The 21,343-nt window shown below is 40.4% G+C and overlaps 1 protein-coding gene across 2 annotated transcripts in view; it reads right to left on the reverse strand.

Annotated features, from left to right (window-relative positions):
* Nucleotides 1-1,945: 1,945 nt before the first annotated feature.
* The window catches only part of PTGES3 (prostaglandin E synthase 3), a 30,791-nt gene continuing 11,393 nt past the window's right edge, over nt 1,946-21,343 (reverse strand). For both annotated transcript variants that reach the window (XM_089680489.1, XM_089680486.1), the window contains exons 2-8: nt 16,094-16,207; nt 13,463-13,532; nt 5,826-5,924; nt 5,610-5,699; nt 5,443-5,505; nt 4,807-4,831; nt 1,946-3,142 (exon numbers count right to left, since the gene is read on the reverse strand). In XM_089680489.1, coding sequence (XP_089536615.1) covers nt 3,123-3,142; nt 4,807-4,831; nt 5,443-5,505; nt 5,610-5,699; nt 5,826-5,924; nt 13,463-13,532; nt 16,094-16,207 — 481 coding nt within the window. In that variant the 3' untranslated portion in view covers nt 1,946-3,122. The remainder of the gene's footprint in view (nt 3,143-4,806; nt 4,832-5,442; nt 5,506-5,609; nt 5,700-5,825; nt 5,925-13,462; nt 13,533-16,093; nt 16,208-21,343) is intronic.

Here is a 21,343-nt window from a genome sequence, read left to right on the forward strand (position 1 = left end):
ATAATTCTAAAATGTTCTACTTTTACATTGTGTTGCCTCGATTGCACCAAATATAAAAGTGGAGCTAATAAAGACCATCTCTCTTTTGGCGAGAAAAACCAGAGAGAAAAACCAGGCCAGACAGTTTTTGCAAAAGTGTGTCTTACATGCATTCTAAAATTGGCATGGCCTGAGCCAAACTTAGACAGGTACATTAATTCAAAGTATTCTTCGCTTTTAAAATGCATGAGACTCTTGCAAAATCTGTCTGCACTAGTCTTTATGAATTCCAGAGATTGTGTTTGTCCATTATTAATGCCAAGAGGTTCATATATTTTTTCTTGTCATGGTACAATACTGGGGTTTCCTAGAAAACCTCCTCTTTTACAGAGAACTATTGAGTGGAGATTAATTTCTTCACTTAAAGTCCATTTAAAAATTCCCTGTTCAGAGAGTGACAATGCCACAAATTCACTGCAGAACAGCACTGTGGCCCTGTTAAAAAAAAAAAAGAAAAAAAAAAGTCAAACCACTTGGCCTCCAGATGATTTACCCCCCCCCACCCTCCCAACTAGGCCATTTTTTGCAATACGGTGCTACATTACTTTCACTGGCAATTGCTCAGTCATGCAAATCTGTACATAAATGTCCTTTTTTTTTCCCCCCCACATATTTTTTTTTTTGGTGGTATTTGATCACCTGTGCATTTTTTGCGCTATAAACAAAAAAAAGAGTGACAATTTTTTTGGGGAAAAAAAAATTAATATATATATATAAATTTTTTTGACTTTGCTATAAAACATATCCAGTAAAAAAAACAAAAAAAAAAACACAAATTTTGTCAAATTTAGGCCAAAATGTATTCTGCTACACGTCTTATAGTTATAGCGTCTACAAATGGTGGTATAAATACTGGAATTATAATTTTTTAATACCAGTAATGGCAGCGATTTATACTGTGGGACTACGGCGGGCATTCTGACACTGGAAGAGGGAGCTGACTTACTGCCACTGACATCCCAATGACACTAATAATCAGTGCTAATAGAAAGTACCAACCATATACTAATGACACTGGGCAGGAAGGGGTTAGCATCTGGGGCGATCAAAGGGGTTAACTGTGTGCTGTTTTACTGTATGTGCTGTGTATTTAATTATTTGGTAGATCCAGCAGTTGCATTTTCTGATTTGTATTGTGTGTTTGTTGGGGTGGGGGTTTACAAATTTATTGGATTTTGTTCATATTGTGAATGATGTACGATTCCAAAGTGCCAAAAGCATGCATGCCCCTACCCGGAAATGCAAATCACGTGTATATACATGTGATTTTGCGCAGCCCTGCTGCAGTATTTCTGCTATAGATCAGCAGGGAAGCGGTTAAATTATTGGTAGGATCAACATACAGGAAAAGCTGCTGTGATTTTAGTGACATTATGCATCATGTCATGTTTAAAGTGAAGCTGTACAAAAAATAACATCAATTAAAATACCAGATCATCAGCAGGCAATAGAATTTCTAGCAGTCGCCAATGACAGGGGCAGGGTTGTGCATCAGTGAGTGGATGATGAACTTATATTTTGTAACTTGAGTCTGCTTTTGCCACTTTGGAATTGTGCGTAATTCACAATATGAACAAAATCCAAGAAATCTGTCAAAGCCCCCCCCACCACCACTTTAAAAAAACAAACAAAAGCACAATACAAATCAGAAGATGAAACTCTGCTGGATCCACCAAACATTTAAATACTGCTTACTCATTAATTCACTGCTATCCATGCGTACCCTATTCTATTAAATGGGTAACAGAGCGTAAAATGGCACCTTCATATTTTTTTTAAACATATTATTGTGAAAATTTCAAGCACTAAATCAAAGAAAAAACCTAAAATGATTTGGCAAACTTCATCCAGTTACCATATAAACCAAATACTCTTTAAAAAAAAAAAAAAAAAAAAAAAATCATAATTATGTCTATTAATAGTTTATTAGAAATAACGCAAACAATTAAAAAAAAATCCCCTTCAATACAACGTAGGCTTCTTCAGCTGATCAAAAAGAAACAAAACAGAATAGTGAATAAACATTGTTACTCTTTCCTTTTTAATATATACTGTGACAGTGCAAATACAATTTGGTCTAAATGTACAGACTGATGAGAGAAACAATGTACAGCTGTCTACACTCTTCCAATGTAGAGATGGAAAGGGTTGGTTCAATTGTACAGGACTCACAGGTTGTAAAGATGGTTGGTTTAATGATCGCTACCCTTAAGGAACATAATCCAATTAAACCATAAGACTTTCTTGTACAAATTAACATTTTTCTTGTAGGGCATCTACCAGGGCTTGCCCATTGTCAGTCAAAGCAGCATATTATGTATTCAACTTCAAATGTAGTGCAGTGTGTTACCATGCTGGATATGGAAAGCTCCCAATACTGACTAACTGGCTTTCTGAAACCATTTAAACCAAATCAAAATGAGCATTTTTTTTTTTATTAATCTGTGTTCACAAAAATTAAGTATGCTATGCCATTACTGAGCATATCAAAAAGGTAATAACCTTCAAATAGCCATTAATAGAACTCCTATATGTTCTGGCACTATGGTATTTGGATTTACTAGTTAAATTTCTACCAGTTTATCAAATCTGGTAAAGACTTCACATCTAGTCAAAAGCACAGCTTTTTGTCCACCCACAAATGACAAAATGGAAAGGGAACTTGGACTCACCATGTTCCCTAACATTACAAGCTTCGGCAGATGATTCCTTAGTACCTATAAGCATGTTGCGATTGATCTGTTTGTAATGCTATAGAATATTCAAATAGCTGTGCAAAACAATTTCCATGTTAAAAACTTATTTCAAAAAGATGTGTCAGTCCTAGAACACTTACTCCACAAACACATGCACGGTGGTTAAGATGATTTTACATAGCAGCTCTTTAGCAGGAAAAGATTGAAGGATGTCCTGTACAATCATAATCTCAAACCCTGATAAGCGCCATTCGGTGATAGACAAACAAGGCTGACTGGAAGTACTCAGTAACTGTATTTACAACTTGGGTATCGGCAACTGCAGAGTGTTTCGAAATATTCTTTCCTCCCATTCTCCCACCCCTTTCCCAAAAGCACAGGATCTCTTTATTCGAGGTCAGGCATTTCTATAAAGAAAAAAAAAATGCATTAGACAAAATTTTCCTGTAAAAATACAAGTATATAGGTTCTCTTAATCGTGAATATATATTGCAATATCATACACAAATGCAAGATAAGATAGCCACAAAGAAAAGTGGAGATTTAGAAAATGTGGTCACATTTTAGTTTAATGCGGGTAGAGTGCAAACTAAGAGAAACACATTCTACATAGAAAACATAATTTACAGTCATGGAACTTCACTCAGGGCCTACAGAAAAGGCAATACACAAAAAAATTGCCTTTTCAATCATTTACAAAATATGAATAGATTTAATAGTGTGCTGTGGAAAAAGTACAGCTTTCGCCTTTAAAAACAGTAGTGGCCCATTAAGCAGAAATTGCTTATTTATTTTGCATAACTCCCCACCAGTCCGACATCGACTGTGCAAATTACCTTCAGCTGCAGGTTGTCTGTGGGTCCCCTTGGCATGAACTGTTTCAAAGGAAACCCCCATCAAAACAGTGCTTTGACTGGGCCAGTTTCATTTCATTTCATTTTTGGAATTACTAGTGTTCATTGGATCATTGCCATATTGATACTTTTCTCTTTCAAGTACTGGACAGATGACATCTCATTATGATCAAGCACACTTGATATGACGCAGAATTCATCAGTGACTCAATGATCATATTTTGCCCAGGCTGTGAAGCAGCAAAGCAACCCTAAACCAAAACATTTTTAAACCACCATGCTTCACAGTTGGTGTAAGGTTTTTCTCATAAACGACTTAAATGCTGTCTTCGGTCTGCATCAAGCAACTATCTGAATTATCAGTCCACAGCACATTGTTCCAGAATGTCTGGTCTTTGCCTATATGTTAAATGGCAAACTATACTCTTGTTACAATCTTTTTGGACAGCAAAGGCTTTTTCCAGCACACCTACCATGCAAGTTAAATTGGCAAGTTCGCTTTCTGATTATGGATGCATACATTTTGAAACAAACTGTTGAAAAATTCCTGGAGATCCTGGCAATGAAATCTTTGAAACTGTTTTCAGCATCAGTTAGTACTTGGGGGTTGATTTTGCTTGGTTGGCTAGTCCAGGACAAAATTAGCAGTCTTGCATCCAAAGTCACTTGTAGGTTGTTTTCCTTACAGTGAAATGACAGATTTAAAATAATTTCGGAGAGCTTTAAATCCCTTGCCAACCTTGTGGGGGCCTTAGAGAGCACTTCTGATCTTGATGTGACACCATCACACGTGTCAAAAGCAAAGAGAAGAGTAGACCCTTAGATATCGGAGAATAAAATAAGACACATTCCACCTACATACTTCCTAAGGAGAACACTGGATTCAAAACTCATGGATGTACAGTGGTGTTAAATGTAGAGGTGTACATACTTTTTTTCACAAAACAAATTACATTTTTGTTTAGAGGAGATAAGTCATGTCAGTTTTGTTTGTGTCATTTGTTCAAGTATATCACTTTTCGTTACAGACACAATTTGAAAAAAAGATCTGTTTTCAAAGGGTGTACATCCTTTTTCACGACTGTATAAATTTTATAGGTAGAGTGGTTAATATAAACAAATATTTCTTCACTGGAGTATTTCTTAAAAGCCAATTACCAACAAATGTTTGTAAAGCATTCTGTTAAACACAGATACATACGCAACATACAACTTACTTTCATCATCACTGTCTGGTGAATCCTAGAGAGAAAAAACAAGAGCCTTGTTAATTTGCAAATCAAAAGCCTTATACAATGTGTTGATGATGCCCTTTAAGAGTTGTTACCGTTTGTAACAGCAATAAAGTGACCCTTATCAACACAAGGCGTAATTGCTTTGCTATGGATAGCTAGATCACATTCTGTAGCTACTAGGAAAATTATGACCAATTCAGAATATCTATTTTTTTTCACATCCAGTCTAGTAGTTTAGGGGGGACAGGATATGAATTCAAAGCTTTTGCACCATTTTTCTGGTGGTATGGGCTGTTAAAAAAAAAAAAAAAAATTCAAAAAAGCCCTGCCACCAGTTCCAGTAGTTTTACTGAAACGTGTAACAGATTCAGGTAGCTATTGATCACATCACTAACAAAATGGTGCTATGGCTACACAAAATTAAAAAAGAATTACCTCCATTTATTAGGTAATGAAAATGCAGGTAATTAGGACAACTTTAAGTTTGTGCACAGAAACTGACAGAATGCCTGTCTCTGTACACTATGTAACTGGGCGGCATGTTTGTTGCTGCTACAACCTTCACAAACGACAAACGTTTCCACAAAGAAATTTAAAAATTGTCTATTATAAACGTACATCATCTGCACCATCTACTTCTGGTAAGTCTACATCTTCATCTCCTCCCATGTTGTTCATCATCTGTTGTCCAAGAATAAAAACATTAAATCAGAATCCAAGGAACGAAGCTTACACAAATATTCAGGTTACAGGAAAATACTCTCCTGAGCAAAATTAATGTTTACCTCTGAAAAGCGGTCAAAATTTGACATATCTTCATCAGAATCATCTTCCCAATCTTTCCAGTTGTTAAAATCCACACAAAGCCAATTAAGCTGAAAGATATTAACATGCTTTCAAAATTATAAACAAGAACATTTAAACAAATCTTTAATTAAACTAATCTTTCACATGCTTAGTAGGAGGCAGCTAGCAAAATATTGAAGTTACAGATCATGTACCTTTGCTTTCTCCTTTGTCAACCTAGGCCATGACTGGCCAGATTCTCCTTTTCGTAAACAACACAGGACAGATCTGTCTGTTCTTTTATGTTTGGACTCCTATATAAAAAAAAAAAAAAAAAAAAAAAAAAAAAAAAAAAAAAAAAAAGAAGAAAAAAAATTGTAAAGAATATCTTCACAGTCAAGTTATCATATATACAGTACAGTCAAGATATGGGATCTGCAATTTCTAGCAACTTCCAAAAATGCTAGTGGTCTGCCTAGGTTGACTTTGGTCCTTGGTTATTGAACCAGCAGATCAGGCAAGTCAGAAGTTTCAGAGCAAATGACCTTAAGCATGGAAGCTAAGTGTAAGCATGACATTAAGGCATTTAGCCTTTTCAGTAGAGGTCAGCAGTGGCAGTCTCCATGCTTTATCGGGGCTGATTTTTATTTAAAACATAGTCCAATTAGAGCGGGTTCACACATATGCGAAGTAGATGCGTTTTGAACCGCATCTGAGGCACATGACATGTGAAATAACATTGGTTTCTATTGTGCTACATACAGTCAGGTCCATAAATATTGGGACATCGACGCAATTCTAACATTTTTGGCTCTATACACCACCACAATGGATTTGAAATGAAACGAACAAGATGTGCTTTAACTGCAGACTGTCAGCTTTAATTTGAGGGTATTCTTTCCCTTAAAAAACTCTTTGGTTGCTTTTGCAGTATGCTTTGGGTCATTGTATATCTGCACTGTGAAGCGTCCAATGAGTTCTGAAGCATTTGGCTGAATATGAGCAGATAATATTGCCCGAAACACTTCAGAATTCATCCTGCTGCTTTTGTCAGCAGTCACATCATCAATAAATACAAGAGAACCAGTTCCATTGGCAGCCATACATGCCCACGCCATGACACTACCACCACCATGCTTCACTGATGAGGTGGTATGCTTAGGATCATGAGCAGTTCCTTTCCTTCTCCATACTCTTCTCTTCCCATCACTCTGGTACAAGTTGATCTTGGTCTCATCTGTCCATAGGATGTTGTTCCAGAACTGTGAAGGCTTTTTTAGATGTTGTTTGGCAAACTCTAATCTGGCCTTCCTGTTTTTGAGGCTCACCAATGGTTTACATCTTGTGGTGAACCCTCTGTATTCACTCTGGGGAAGTCTTCTCTTGATTGTTGACTTTGACACACATACACCTACCTCCTGGAGAGTGTTCTTGATCTGGCCAACTGTTGTGAAGGGTGTTTTCTTCACCAGGGAAAGAATTCTTCAGTCATCCACCACAGTTGTTTTCCGTGGTCTTCAGGGTCTTTTGGTGTTGCTGAGCTCAATGGTGCGTTCCTTCTTTTTAAGAATGTTCCAAACAGTTGTTTTGGCCACGCCTAATGTTTTTGCTCTCTCTCTGATGGGTTTGTATTGTTTTTTTCAGCCTAATGATGGCTTGCTTCACTGATAGTGACAGCTCTTTGGATCTCATCTTGAGAGTTGACAGCAACAGATTCCAAATGCAAATAGCACACTTGAAATGAACTCTGGACCTTTTATCTGCTCATTGTAATTGGGATAATGAGGAAATAACACACCTGGCCATAGAACAGCTGAGAAGCCAATTGTCCCATTACTTTTGGTCCCTTAACAAGTGGGAGGCACATATGCAAACTGTTGTAATTCCTACACCGTTCACCTGATTTGGATGTAAATACCCTCAAATTAAAGCTGACAGTCTGCAGTTAAAGCACATCTTGTTCGTTTCATTTCAAATCCATTGTGGTGGTGTATAGAATCAAAAATGTTAGAATTGTGTCGATGTCCCAATATTTATGGACCTGACTGTATATGCGGTGCAACCAGAGTGCGGGTTTAGTGCGAACGGAAAAAGAGTCCTGTCAAGTTTCAGAGCAGTGCGGTCTGGCTCAGATGCAAGTTCAGGCTCACTGACTTCCATGGGAACGTTTTTGAATCGCACGTCACCAGTTGTGAACAGGATAAAATCCTGACCTGATCTAAACCTGACCTTACCAGAATAAAACTTATAGGGCAGGTGCTTGCTAGAGTAACTGGTGTTTGAGCTGCTGAACCTCGCTGAAGTAGGTTTTAACTTTAGTTACAAGCTAGAGAATTGAAATAAGTGGTTAAACAGTGTTAGGGAGGCATTGTCTGGTGCTGCAGCCCCCCTCATCTTGGTTTAGGAAGCTTCAAAATTTGACGATGGTCTCCTTCACACCTGTTTTGATTTACCTGCTTTTTCTGTCCAAATCATGTACCTTGCTAGCCTCAGTGTCCTGAGTCTTGACCTCAACAGTTGTCTCACCTATGCTGAAAAGTGGGAGGGTGTATAAGATGTTTGATCTTCCCAGTATACAGATGAGAACCACGTACAGCTTTGAATGGCAGGCCCCACATTGCTTTTCTAATCCTTTTGTATGGAGCATTTTGGTATACAAACCTCTGTGGTAAGAAGTATCAAATAGACAGGAATCTAAAATGTTAAAAATCTAAGTTTTTCCAACAAGCCAACCACACATGGGACAAAAATATTCCAGCACTCATTTTTCCCCTCTTCTCATTTGTCTGTTGTTGCTGCTGGATCTTGTAACGATTTTTAATAGAAGACAAATCTGAGGCTTCTGGCTACACAAGGTACCTCAAAAAATTGTTTTATTTACGGTTCTTTAAGACTGAAAAGCAATGTCAAACTGTCCTTTCCTTCTAGTCAGGTTTGAAGAAATGCTTTTGCAGTGGCTAAGGTTGCTGAGACTAAGGTTTGACCTCATCCTTCGGTCATTGTGATTAATGCTACCACTGGGTCAGGTTATGGTGCCATAGCAAAGTTCAATTAGTAAGAAAGGAATTCTCTCTCTCTGACTGGTTCCCCATCATGTTCTTTTACTTACTTGTCCCTGGTACTTTAAAGTGATTACTGTTATTCTGTCTCCAGGTTACATTTTTCAGCATTTTGTAGAACAGAAAAATGTTTTTATTTTGCATTTATGTGTTGGGGCTATTTTTACATCTCCTATGAATTATTCTAGTCTTCTATAGATAATCGTATTAAAGCACTTTGCAAAAAATTCTTATCTGTTTCACTGCATTAAAGTGGAAGTCCATTCAAATCTTACCTATACTTAAACCTCCTGCCACCCCTATTCTAACTACCCTGTAAAGGAAAGATGTCTATACTTGCCTATTCTGAGGACGCTTCGGTACGGCCACATGATTGTCTCCCAGCGCCGCCTTCAGTATGGAAGGACAGCCAGGGCCGTGGATAAGGGGATACCACCAGTCCTCCTGTACAGGGCCCAGGCTAGCAGGGAGGGTGATCGGCATGGTGGGGGGCAATTATTGGAACCGATCCCCTGTATGGCTCCCTCTGCAGTAGCTGAAAGCCGACTTCTCCTCTCCCTCCTGATGGCTTTCAGCTGCTGCAGAAACCCATACAGGGGGATCGGTTCCACTAACTGACCCCCCCCTTCAAATCCGTCACCCTCACTGTGCATCACACATTTCTCCCCACTACCCAGGTCCCCGTGTGCCCCCTCCCCCACAGTGCTGCCTGCATCCCTCCTCTCCTTCCCACCAGCAGCTGCAAGCACACACAATGGGATCCTTCAAGATCGAGAGTTGGGGGAAGGGTCAAGTAAATATGTCACATTTACTAGCCCCTTTCCTGAATGAACACAATGAGTGTTTGGTACTGATCGCTCACTGTGTTCATTCATAACTGAAGCATGGTGAAGTGTTTTTTTTTTTTGGGGGGGGGGGGGGCGGCGGGCCTGTTGGGTTGGCTGTATGGGGCCCCCATGATTTTTAATAGCAGCCCTGGGGACAGCTGAAAACACATGCCCCATAATAAGCCTATGGACATCATCACCCAAGCTCTGCAATCTTTGCCGGAAATCTTTTCACTGAAGCTGGCTGCTGGACAGATCATGTGACTGAACTGGAACGCCCTCAGAATAGGCAGGTATAGACATCTTTCCTTTAGCCCCTGTTCACACCGATGTGACTTTTCATGCGATTTGACAGTTCAAAATTGCATGACAAGTCGCACCCTATGATCGGCAATAAAACTGCTCTAATCGAAGTCACACCAATTTGAAAAGTAATTGCTGCATTACTTTTGCCGACTTCTGGTGCAACTTTAATTGACATCTGTGCATCAAGTCGGCTTTGAAATCGTGTCACTTCAAGTAAAGTTGCACGATTTCAAAGTTGTATTCAGTGTGAACCAGGGCTAACAGGGCCATTAGAATGACACTGATCCCTCCAGCAGCAATATTTCCACCTTCACCTGGTCTTCCTTCTGGCTGTTTGAATGGCTGAGCCATGAGGGCTTCACTCTTGTGCAACCACACAGGAGTCTCGACTGCGACATTCAATGTGCCCTCAACTCAGAGTGCAGTGTGCATGCACCAGTGAGGTCTCCAGCTGCAGAGGTTGTGAATATGTCCTAAACAGTGTAGGTTTAGGAGACATTCATTATACATTATAAGCTTACCTGTGGGTACAAGTGACCAGTTTACTATCACTTTTAAGTCCAGTTAGGATTTGACTGGGCTTCTACTTTAAAGCAGTATTAAACCCAAAAGCAAACATATTGTAGCTTGCCAATTCTTAAATGTGGTGGCTGGATTAGTTTTCTTTAAGTTATTTTCAGCTGGAAATCCTAACAGCAAGTCCTATTTTTCAACAGATCAAGCTGTCCAGTGCTTGTAGCAGTTGAGCAAACCATTTACCAATTAGAGAAATGCATACAATGGCCAACATTTTTTAATGTAAAACCTTCATCCCAAAAGAAAATTGGTTGCTGTAACTGCTTATAAAGTGTTAGCTGGAGTGTGACTTCAATTTGTTTAGTGTATCTAAATCTGCTAGTCCATCTAGTACTCCCCTACCCCCAGACTGACAATGCTTCTGTTCAAAAGGTGTCTCTCTTGCTCCTCTATCCAGGGTGAAGGAATTCTAATACAGGTAACACGTTACTGGCAGGATCACCAGGTGAAAACAGAGAAAAAAGCCTACAAAAGAAAACTAAATGTAGCAATCACATACAAGGACTGGTAAGCTGCAATATATTACATTTTTGGTTTTGGGTTTAATTCGGCTTGAAAGATGCAGTTTAGCTAAACATCTCTACAGCTTTACATTACTTGTAATGAAGTATGTCCCAGGATGTGCAGGCTCCTACACTGCAGGGTTTGCCATGTTCTTTTCCTGCTGCTGAATTTCCAGTACTGTGGGAGTTATCAGCTTTGGGTTACCAGGCACAGTGGCACTAAAAAGATTTCTCCTCTACTGAAAAAAGTAGTTTAGCTTCGTACACTGCCTGTGAAACAATCTGTTAATGGGAGAGGGAATTCTGTGACCATCATTCTCCTCATTTCGCAGATCATGTTACAGAAGAAGTTCAGCAGCAGGAAGAGGAGGGCAGCCCTTCAGAGATGTCTGCAGAATTCAGCAGGCTGCACATTGTGGGGCATACAGTGCTTCATTACAGGTAATGTAACTAAAGCTGAGGAGAAAAAAAATTAAGTAGATTTCAGCTTTAATGAACTGGGTGTATCCCAAAAGTTTATGTAGCACTTTCTGTAATATTTTACCTTACGGCTTTGTAAGATATGAGCCACTGATATTTGCATTTTCATGAACAAAACAATCTATACTATATAGTGTATATATACGTGTACTTGCCTCAATAGTGCCTATTCTGAATCCTGGCCACTCTCCTTCCTCAATCTGCATGCATCACACCTGACAGTTTTCTCAGATACCAGGCAATCCATGGTAACAACCTGCCATCCCCTCTACCACACAGGAGGTGAGACTACCGGAGATTTCCATGTTTCCCACAGAGGATGTACAGATGGGGTGTGTCCCCATCACAGTTGTTGGATTACACTGAGCTCTGCTGTGGGGTGTTTGATGTCCGATCCCCACCCCCTGCCTCCTAGAAACTGAGAACCAGGATCTGCTCTGTGTACTCTGAGGAGAGAGAGCTGCACATAGAAGGTACAGCTTATGTGGGAGGATTTGCTTCATCATTGTTTATTACCTGAGGCTTGCCATTTCAGTGGGCTTATGTGAAGGTTTATTATCACTTTAAAGTGGTTCTAAAGGCAGAGGAGTTTTTACCATAAATGCAGTCAGGTAAAAAAAAAAAAAAAAAACCCTTCTGGCTGTAGCTCCCCCTCTCAGCCCCCCTAATACTTACCCGAGCCCCATCTCACTCCAGCGATGTGCAAACCTGTATGAAGGTGTTCAATATGACAATGATGAGATACCTAGCAGTAGTTGGTATTTTCTAGTATTTATACCCCCAATGCATATTCCAAACAATAAAACCCCACAACATGATTAAGCATTTGTATATGTTATTCATCCAAGCATTAGCGAAGCGGTTATGCAAACCACATAGCTCTATCTTGGAGGGAGAAAACAAGGAAACTAATGCATGGCCCAACAAAGGAATACCAATTTTGCAGACTAATCTGAAAATACACATACAGGACAAGGCAACTTTTGAACAGAGAAATTAAGCCATGTTTCATAGAGACGTAAAAGGAAGACAAAATTGAACAGGTTAACCTAAACAGTGGTGGGGACCAGAGCTGATACCTTACAATACGGCCATATAACCTGGGTCCTGGTTTAGCCCCTAATACACAAGAGCCAACCTTTGTATATCAGGGCACCCCGTTTTATTGGTGTTGAAAGGTGTTCTGGCCACAGGTTCAGTTTAAAGAGAACATACAGCATTTTATATACATCTTATGATGCCAATAACAAAAATAAATAAAAAAATAAACACACAAAAGGCAGCAAAAATTGAATTTTTAGTCAAGTAAACATAAAAATATTGCATATTAATAAAGCAGTACACGTGACATTCACATTCACTGCAGGTGCATCTTCCTGGCCAATGTGTTTTAAATCACAGGTAAAGATTTACATGCACTGAATGTGTAGTAAATGTCATTTTTACTGCTTTAAAAACCATGCCCCAGAGTGTCAGATCTTGCCTGGTCCTTCCCACTCCCTTACATTACTATTCTCCATCCCTATGATAGGCTGCCTTAGGGGCCAAGAGGAAGATGCCGAAGGCATGAAGGTGTGGGTTGGTTGGTGGGCTGCAAGTGCTGAAGCTTTACCGGTCATCCAGGAAAAAAAGCAAAAAGTATTAACGCTGTTGCAGATATAAGCACAAGACACCTCACCATACAGATCAGCAGCATTTTGTTTGCTTAAAGGGATGGTCTCTAAGCCCTAGTTCACACCGGTGTAACTTGCCATGTGATTTCACTGTTCCAAATTGCATGACAAGTCGCGCCCTATTGCTGGGAATAGTACCGTTCAAATCAGTGCGACTCCAACTCCATCAGGGTGCACCAACTTTAAAAGTAATCCCTGCACTTTTTGACATCTGTGCATGAAGTCGCACAGATGTCAGATAAGTCACATCTGAAGTCGCATGGGTCCACGGCTTTGAAATTGGGCTACTTCAAGTGAAGTGGTATGGTTTCAAAGTTGCATTTGGTGTGAACTTAGCCTTAACATAGGCAGGTAACATTCAACACAAAATTATACCAACACCATAATATTTACTCAAGATCATCTGGAGAAGGAATTAATCTACTTACGTTTGGGTCAATAGACTGATAAAGTTCAACTTCATTTAAATGTTTACCATTATCAGCTCCACCCAGACAGCTGCAAAATACAATAAAAAAGGAAGGTTAAAACGTGATGTGTGTTGTCCATTAACACTTAATAGGAACCATATAGAAGACACTGATTAATTGCAAACATAGCCAAATAGACATGAATACCAAGCAACAAGTGTTGGTAGAATGGTTAAAGTGATTTTAAAAGGTTGGAATAAAAAAAACAAAACAAAAAACATGTTATATTTACCTGCTCTGTGCGATTGTTTTGCACACAGCAGCCCCGATCCTGTACTTTTTGGGTCCCCTGTCGGCAGTCCTGGCACCTCCCCCAGTCGAGTGCTCTGAATACCAAGCCTCCTGCTATGGGGGCACTTTAACAGGCTTGCTCCAAAGCTGCACTCCTGTGAATGGACACGGTCCATTCACACTCAGAGTGTGGCGTGGCTCGGCCCCGCCCCCCGCTCTTCCCAGTGGTACACTGGCTTTGACTGACAGCTGACACACTCATGGAAAATCTTCAGACATATCAGACACATCCATTACCTAAGGACAATAACACAACACCAAGGCTGTGCTACAAGGCAAAAGTGTCTGTCTGTGCCTGGGCAGTGTGTGTCTTTTTTGTCCACTCACCTGTTGCTGGCAGCATAACCCAAGTAGTCAAAAATAAGAAGAAACCTTGTGTTCTGGGTTGTACGATTAAAGTGGTACTAAAACGCTCAGTTTTTATTTTTCAGAATTAAAAATGTTATACTTACCTGCTCTGTGCAAAGGTTTTGCACAGAGCAGCCCTGATCCTACTCCCCCCTGCCGAGTACCCCAAAGCAAGCTGCTTGCTCTATGACACTCACGAGTGCTCGCCCCCGAGTCACCTGTGTCTACAAGGACACAGCGCAACTCAGCACTCCTCTCTGGCTGCCAATGAGAATGGTGAGACCCAGGAGAGCTGCTGCTCTCATGCACATTGCTGGATCAAGCACTGTTGGGGGGGGGGGGGTTTTCCCTTCATGCCTAGAAGGCAAAAAGCCTTTAGAACAGCAATGAGCAAACTACGGCCCGGCGGACCTTTTAATCCGGCTCGCGGAGCGTGGCAAACATCGGCTGTCAGAATGTGTGTAGGCGGGGCAGCGTGAGGAACGTGAGGGGAGCTAGGCTCCTCTCACAGTTCGCCCTGAAGACCGGAACGGCGCGGGAACACGGCAAGAGGAACGCGCGGAGCAAAGGTAAGTGAATTGACACAGGGGGGACTTAATATGGGGGATGAATTAACATGGGGGGATGAATTACACTATGGGGGGATGAATTACACTATGGGGGGATGAATTACACTATGGGGGGATGAATTACACTATGGGGGGATGAATTACACTATGGGGGGATGAATTACACTATGGGGGGATGAATTACACTATGGGGGGATGAATTACACTATGGGGGGATGAATTACACTATGGGGGGATGAATTACACTATGGGGGGATGAATTACACTATGGGGGGATGAATTACACTATGGGGGGATGAATTACACTATGGGGGGATGAATTACACTATGGGGGGATGAATTACACTATGGGGGGATGAATTACACTATGGGGGGATGAATTACACTATGGGGGGATGAATTACACTATGGGGGGATGAATTACACTATGGGGGGATGAATTACACTATGGGGGGATGAATTACACTATGGGGGGATGAATTACACTATGGGGGGATGAATTACTATGCTTACTATGGGGGAATATTACTATACTTACTATGGATGACACATACATATCATTCATCTACTCTTGGTCCGGCCCCCGGGTCCAATATATGAACCCATTGCGGCCCTCAAGTCAAAAAGTTTTCCCACCCCTGCTTTAGAACTTCTAAGAAACTGCAATGTCCTGTTGTTTTTTCCAACACGTTTGCATTATCTGTGCACCCCATATACTTACTGCAAAATATAAATATTTACACTGTATATTTTTCTAAAAATACATTAACAGACTGCAGATTTAATTGGTATACGAATGTGACATTTATAAAAGAACAACGTTTAAAGCAAACATATACATTTAACTTTATGAGAGCTTCTCTGTCCCCCCCGCCCCCTTTTTTGATGCTTCCAAAAACAATAAGCCGATTTGGAAAAGGCACTATTAGCATGAAAACAGCTTTTGCACAGATCTGTGATTGGAAAAAATGATCATAACCCTGTGTCTGTTGCTTTTGCAGTAAACACAGAATATAATCCAGATCATTAAACATCATTATTACCTGGGGATTCATTTTTATATGCACTTTTTTCCTTCATGGGAGATCTGGATCGGATCAGTAGAGGCAAGATTTAGACCCCTTAAGCAGCAGACCACTAACAATACTGATCTACTGGAGGCTGCAAGAAGCATCAGAAGTCCAGAAGCTGATCATTTCTGCTCCTGGGCTTACAGCTGAACCCTCGTTGTCACTAAGAACCGAAAGCTTTAGCACTAGTGTGGGAGTGCAGGAGCAAGAGTCTGAAGTTTTAAAACTCTGCTGGGACAAATACCAGCAGTCTTGCACCATTTAAAAACAGTGACCAGGACACAAATACGACTATTTTGAGGAACATTTACCTGAAAGTTATTTTATTCTTCCCAAAGACTACTTTTACTTCTTTGCTGTCCTCAACACAGAACTCCATAAAAACATAATCCCTCCTATCGTACCACTTTGTGGATGCTGGTTGCCTGTGGAGATGAAAAATACAAATAAAAATTCACACAAAACTTTGACAATACAGCTACGTTTCATATTATGAATACAAGCACTGTTCATTCACATTTTTTCAAAAACAGAATGCAGGGAAGTTCCAATTTATATCGCCGGAGCCATGCAGTTCCAGGTGTTGGGCAGGTTGTTTTTTTTTTTTTGCATTTCACACCTTTAGCCCTTCTAGCCGCTTACACTTAAACAAATGTTTAAAAGTTTTCAGTGCGGTTAGTAAAAGCAGAAATTGCAACTCCAAGGTCCCAAAAAAACCCAGCTGCCTAAATCAGTGTATATATATATATTAAAAAAAAAAAAAAAACCACAGTAGCGATCCACTTTTTTTCCCAAATTGCGTTAGAGTATACGGTTCAGTATTGACTGAAGGACCTCCGTTTTAAAGGAAGTTACTAAATCCCCTCTTAAGTGCTTGTCCTTGTAGAATAAAGTGATTGCAGTTGCATTTTTTTTTTTAAATATCATACGCTACTTACTCAACTGCTTATCAAGCGCATGTTTTCAGGAAAAAAATACACTAAAATGAATATCCGTGCAAACACATTCAATGTAAATGTTTTGGTAAGGTATTAAAGATGAAGTTGTGTTGAATAAATAGATGGCAAGCCCTGAAACTGTGTAAACAGCCTCAATTTATAGTACCCAAAATTGTCCATAGCAGACATTTTATAAAGGCTAAACTTTAAATCCTGGCCCTAGAATTATTGCTCCGAGTGTGTTGCTATTTATACATAATGTGCGCATGTGTTCATTCAGGTACAGGGGTGACAATTACTTTCAACTTTATTGCTTTAACCACCTCCCATCCAGCCGTTGTATATAAACGGTCAGACTGTGGCAATGCAGGGTCGAGGGGCTGTTTATAAATGGCCTCCGCGCACCCTGCTTGTGCACGCTCCCTGGGAGCGCGCAGCACCGTGATCTGGTGCCCGCTGTGTCCTCCGGACACAGTGGAACACCGATTGTCGGACAGGACCTCTGTACGAGGTCCCGATCATGTGATCACTGACTGGCCAATCAGTGATCACATGCAAAGTAGTAAGCAAGATGTCACTTGTGACATTGCTTACTACCTGTGAAATCTGTGAATGATCACAGAGGTCACATGGTACAAGGCTATTCACAACAGCCTTGTACCATGTGACAAGCTGTGACCAATCACAGCTCACTCAGTAGTTCTCAATGGCTGCAAGAATGAAGACAGAGAGAAAAAAATGATTGCTTTTACATCCTATATGGGTGTAAAAGCAATCAGTGTAAAAAAAAAAAAAAATCTTCATCACACCCCACAAGTAGTACAGTGTCACCATGGTGACACTGTACTGCTAGGGTGACAGTATGTAAAAAAAATAAATAAATAAATAAATATAAAAAAACATAAATAAAAATGTAAAAAAAATGTTTAAAAAATATAATTTTTGGTTATACACTAATTTGGCTTTTTTTTTTTACACTAAAGATAACGGAATAATTTTTGCTAAGATTTATGATGAAATAATATTTATTTGCAAAATTTTATAAGAAAAACACTTTTCAAAAATTTTGGACTTTTTCATTTACATAGCAAAAAAAGAAAATCCCAGCAGTGAATAAATACCACCAAAATAAAGCTTTATCTGTCTCAAAAAATGGTACAAAATTCATATGGGTATAGTGTTGCATGATCGCGTAATTGTCAAAGTGTGATAACACTGAAAGCTGAAAATTGGCCTGGACAGGAAGGGGGTAAAAGTGTCCGGACAGGTAGAGGTTAACAAGAGGGCCAACAGGCCCCCATGTGATAGAATGGGCAGGTGACGGGTGCTTTTTGTGGAGCCAATAGGGGTCCACTAGACCCCAATGTTTCCCTGTCAACTTCGTTAGCTGCTTACCCAGCTATAATAGCCAGGGAACAACAGCTCTTAATCCGAACAGACTAAATCCTCAACCACTTCTAGGTTTATTCTTTGCAGATATCAAGGAAAGGATATTCCCCGAGTTTGCCCAGCTCCCAATACTGAGGCATTTTACTGCAGTCCTTGACTGCCGAGTAACAGGAGAGCCCAGAAATGGATGGCAGCTTTAGAGTCCTATAAAAATGATAGGGAGGGTGCAGAGCCTCCCAGGTCACCTTTACATAAAACCTTGTCACAGGCTGGAAACAAATACCAGGCTTGTTAACTCCTTGAATACCAGGACATAAAAGTGCTATGGCAGACAAAGGGTTAACGACTAAAAATTGTGTGTTCCGTATTGTATCACTAAAAGCATTTGAGGTTTATTTATTTCAGGTACTTCTATAGCGCCGTCAATTTACACAGCGCTTTTACGTATATTGTACATTCACATCAGTCCCTAACCCTCAAGGGGTGTACAATCTAAGGTCCCTAACTCACATTCATACATACACATACTAGGGCCAATTTAGGCAGGAGTCAATTAACTTACCAGCATGTCTTTGGAATGTGGGAGGAAACCGGAGTACCCAGAGGAAACCCACGCAGGCACAGGGAGAACATGCAAACTCCAGGCAGGTGGTGCTGTGGTTGGGATTCGAACTGGCAACCCTGGTGCTGTCAGACGGAAGTGCTAACCACTTAGCCACTGTGCTGCCCCATGATGTAATAACCTTCAATCAGTACTTTTACACCACAAGATATTGTTTGTCTTCCAGGCTAAATTTGACATTTACTTCCTCTGGGCCTGGAATTCAAGGCCCTGCCCCCAGCCTGTGACTAGGTATGAGCTCAGGTATATCCAGAAACTAACCCGAACCCGCATGAGCCATCCTGCTAGGAGCTGTGGACAGGCAATCGTAAGTGGCTTTGGAGTGTTGGAGGAAACCGGAGAACCCGGAGGAAACCCACGCAAGCAGAGGGAGAACATACAAACTCCATGCAGGAGGTGCCATGGTCGGGAATCGAACCCATGAACCATTTACTGCAAGGCCGACGTGCTAACCATTAAGCCACTGTGCCGCCCTAATATGTGCTCCTATTCTCTCTCATTCTTATACCTAAAAAATGTTTTTAAAACATTTTACCTTCCAGATGTGTTTCAGGTGAAGGCCTTATGGATAGCTGCAAGCATTTTTTAAAAGGACAAGTTCATCTTTGAGTAAAAAATAATAAAAGCACTTTTTTGCAGATAATAAAATAAAATGAGCATTTACTATTTTTTGTTTTAGGAGCCTGGAAAGCATTGCACCAGCAACTAGCTGATCGCTGGTGCCACGCAGGTCTCCTGCAGACTGTCAGTGTAATCAGCTAACTCGCACCTCATACTGACAGGGAGAATCAATCATTTACCACAACTCTGAAGAGTGTTCTGGTAGTTCATTGAGAACTACAAGCCGACTGCTGCAAAGGCTGCCAGGACTTGTCTTCCCATTCCCAGAACATTACTGCCCCACGTTCTCTTTTCTTTTTAGATTGTGACAGCTAGCAGGGGTGAAGATCCCCGGCTAGCGGTCACACTGGGGGATCAGGGGGGCAGTAGAGTTGTAACGTTACATCCTTAATATGGGTGTAACATGTTACAAAAGAGGAACTTATCCTTTAACAATCTCAGTGTTTCTCCACACAGGATTGAAGACACAAAGCTAATCCCTCAATAACACAAAATGGTGAAGCCTAGCATCTAAAAATACCAGAACTGGTATACATAAAAGGGGAATTTATCAAAACTAGAGCAGCTAATCATGGCAAGCAACAAGCTTCTTTCATTTTCAACTGAACAAGCTGAAGTTAGAGTAGGTAAACGACGTCTTAAAAGTCTCACATCACAGCAAAACCCCGTGAGGGGCTGTATGACAGCCTCAGCCTGGGCACCAAGTTGGCCACAACTGGGAGGGCATGGCCTGGTTGGAGCCTGGGCTGAGGCTGTCACACACCTCCTCACAGGGTTTTGCTGTGATGTGCAACTTTTAGGATGTAGTTTCTTTACTGGATGTTTTGAGCTGGGATGAGCTCTGTCCTTGTCAGCACTCTTAGTGGTCTGACATGCAAGGGGACCTGATGAAGCCTTGAGCGGCAATTGTAATTTTTGTTGTAGGTCAAGCTGAAGTTAGAAACTGGTTGCCAAGTACAGTTGATCCAGATACTGGCTGCTCTAGTTTTGATAAAGAAATTAATTTGTGTTCACATCTAATTTACAACTGATAATGGAGATAAGCCAGCACAGTACAGACAGGGTTAATTATGGTACACTAATTCCCCAACCCCCTTGTATCTCACAGGAAAATTCAGTTTAGGAGTAAAATGGAAGAGCAAATAAAAACCTATAGTAAAAGGTCATGCTGTGTGAATGGTTACAAATATAAAGTGTCCCAATTTGGCTGCAACAATGGAAATACAATTTAGGCCTCATTCTCTAAGTGCTGAGTCACATGCAGGGTTTTATTTGCTAAAGCTGGAAAGTGCAAAAACAGGCTCACTTCTGCAGAGAAACCAATCAGCTTCCAGGTTTTATTGCCATGGCCCCAAATGCACACTGAAGATCAGATGTGCACAGTTGTTTCCTACAAAACATTCTCCATATAATGCTGAAGACTACCCTTTGAGACAGGGGAAGTTGGCCACACATCTGAAAGGTCACGAGATGGGGTTCTACTACTTCTGGCATTATTCCTCTATTAAAATTAATAGGACTGTGCAGTATCAAATCAAGAGCAGCAATAGCATATTTTTAAATATGCGTTATACTTGTGCCTGTTATTTAAATGTCAAGTACACCTTTACAACCATATTTCATGTTATATCAGTATTTAACCACTTGCCCTCCAGAGGATTTACCCCCCTTCCTGACCAGGCCATTTTTTGCTGTTTGGCACTGCGCTATTTCAACTAGTAACTGCTCGGTCATGCAATGCTGTACCCAAATGAAATGTATGCCCTTTTTTCACACAAATAGAGCTTTCGTTTGGTGGTATTTGATCACCTCTGCGGGCTTTAACTTTTGCACTATAAACAAAAAAAGATCGCAAATTTAAAAAAAAGGACATTTTTCACTTTTGGTAATAAAAAATATCCAACAAACTCAAAGTTAGTCATAAATTTAGGCTAAAATGTATTCTGCTACATGTCTTTGGTAAAAAAAAATCTCAATACATGTATATTAAT

The sequence above is a fragment of the Staurois parvus genome, unplaced genomic scaffold (assembly GCF_062004578.1).
Source record: "Staurois parvus isolate SC_StPar_1 unplaced genomic scaffold, SC_StPar_1.0 ptg000017l, whole genome shotgun sequence".
NCBI classification, from domain to species: domain Eukaryota; kingdom Metazoa; phylum Chordata; class Amphibia; order Anura; family Ranidae; genus Staurois; species Staurois parvus.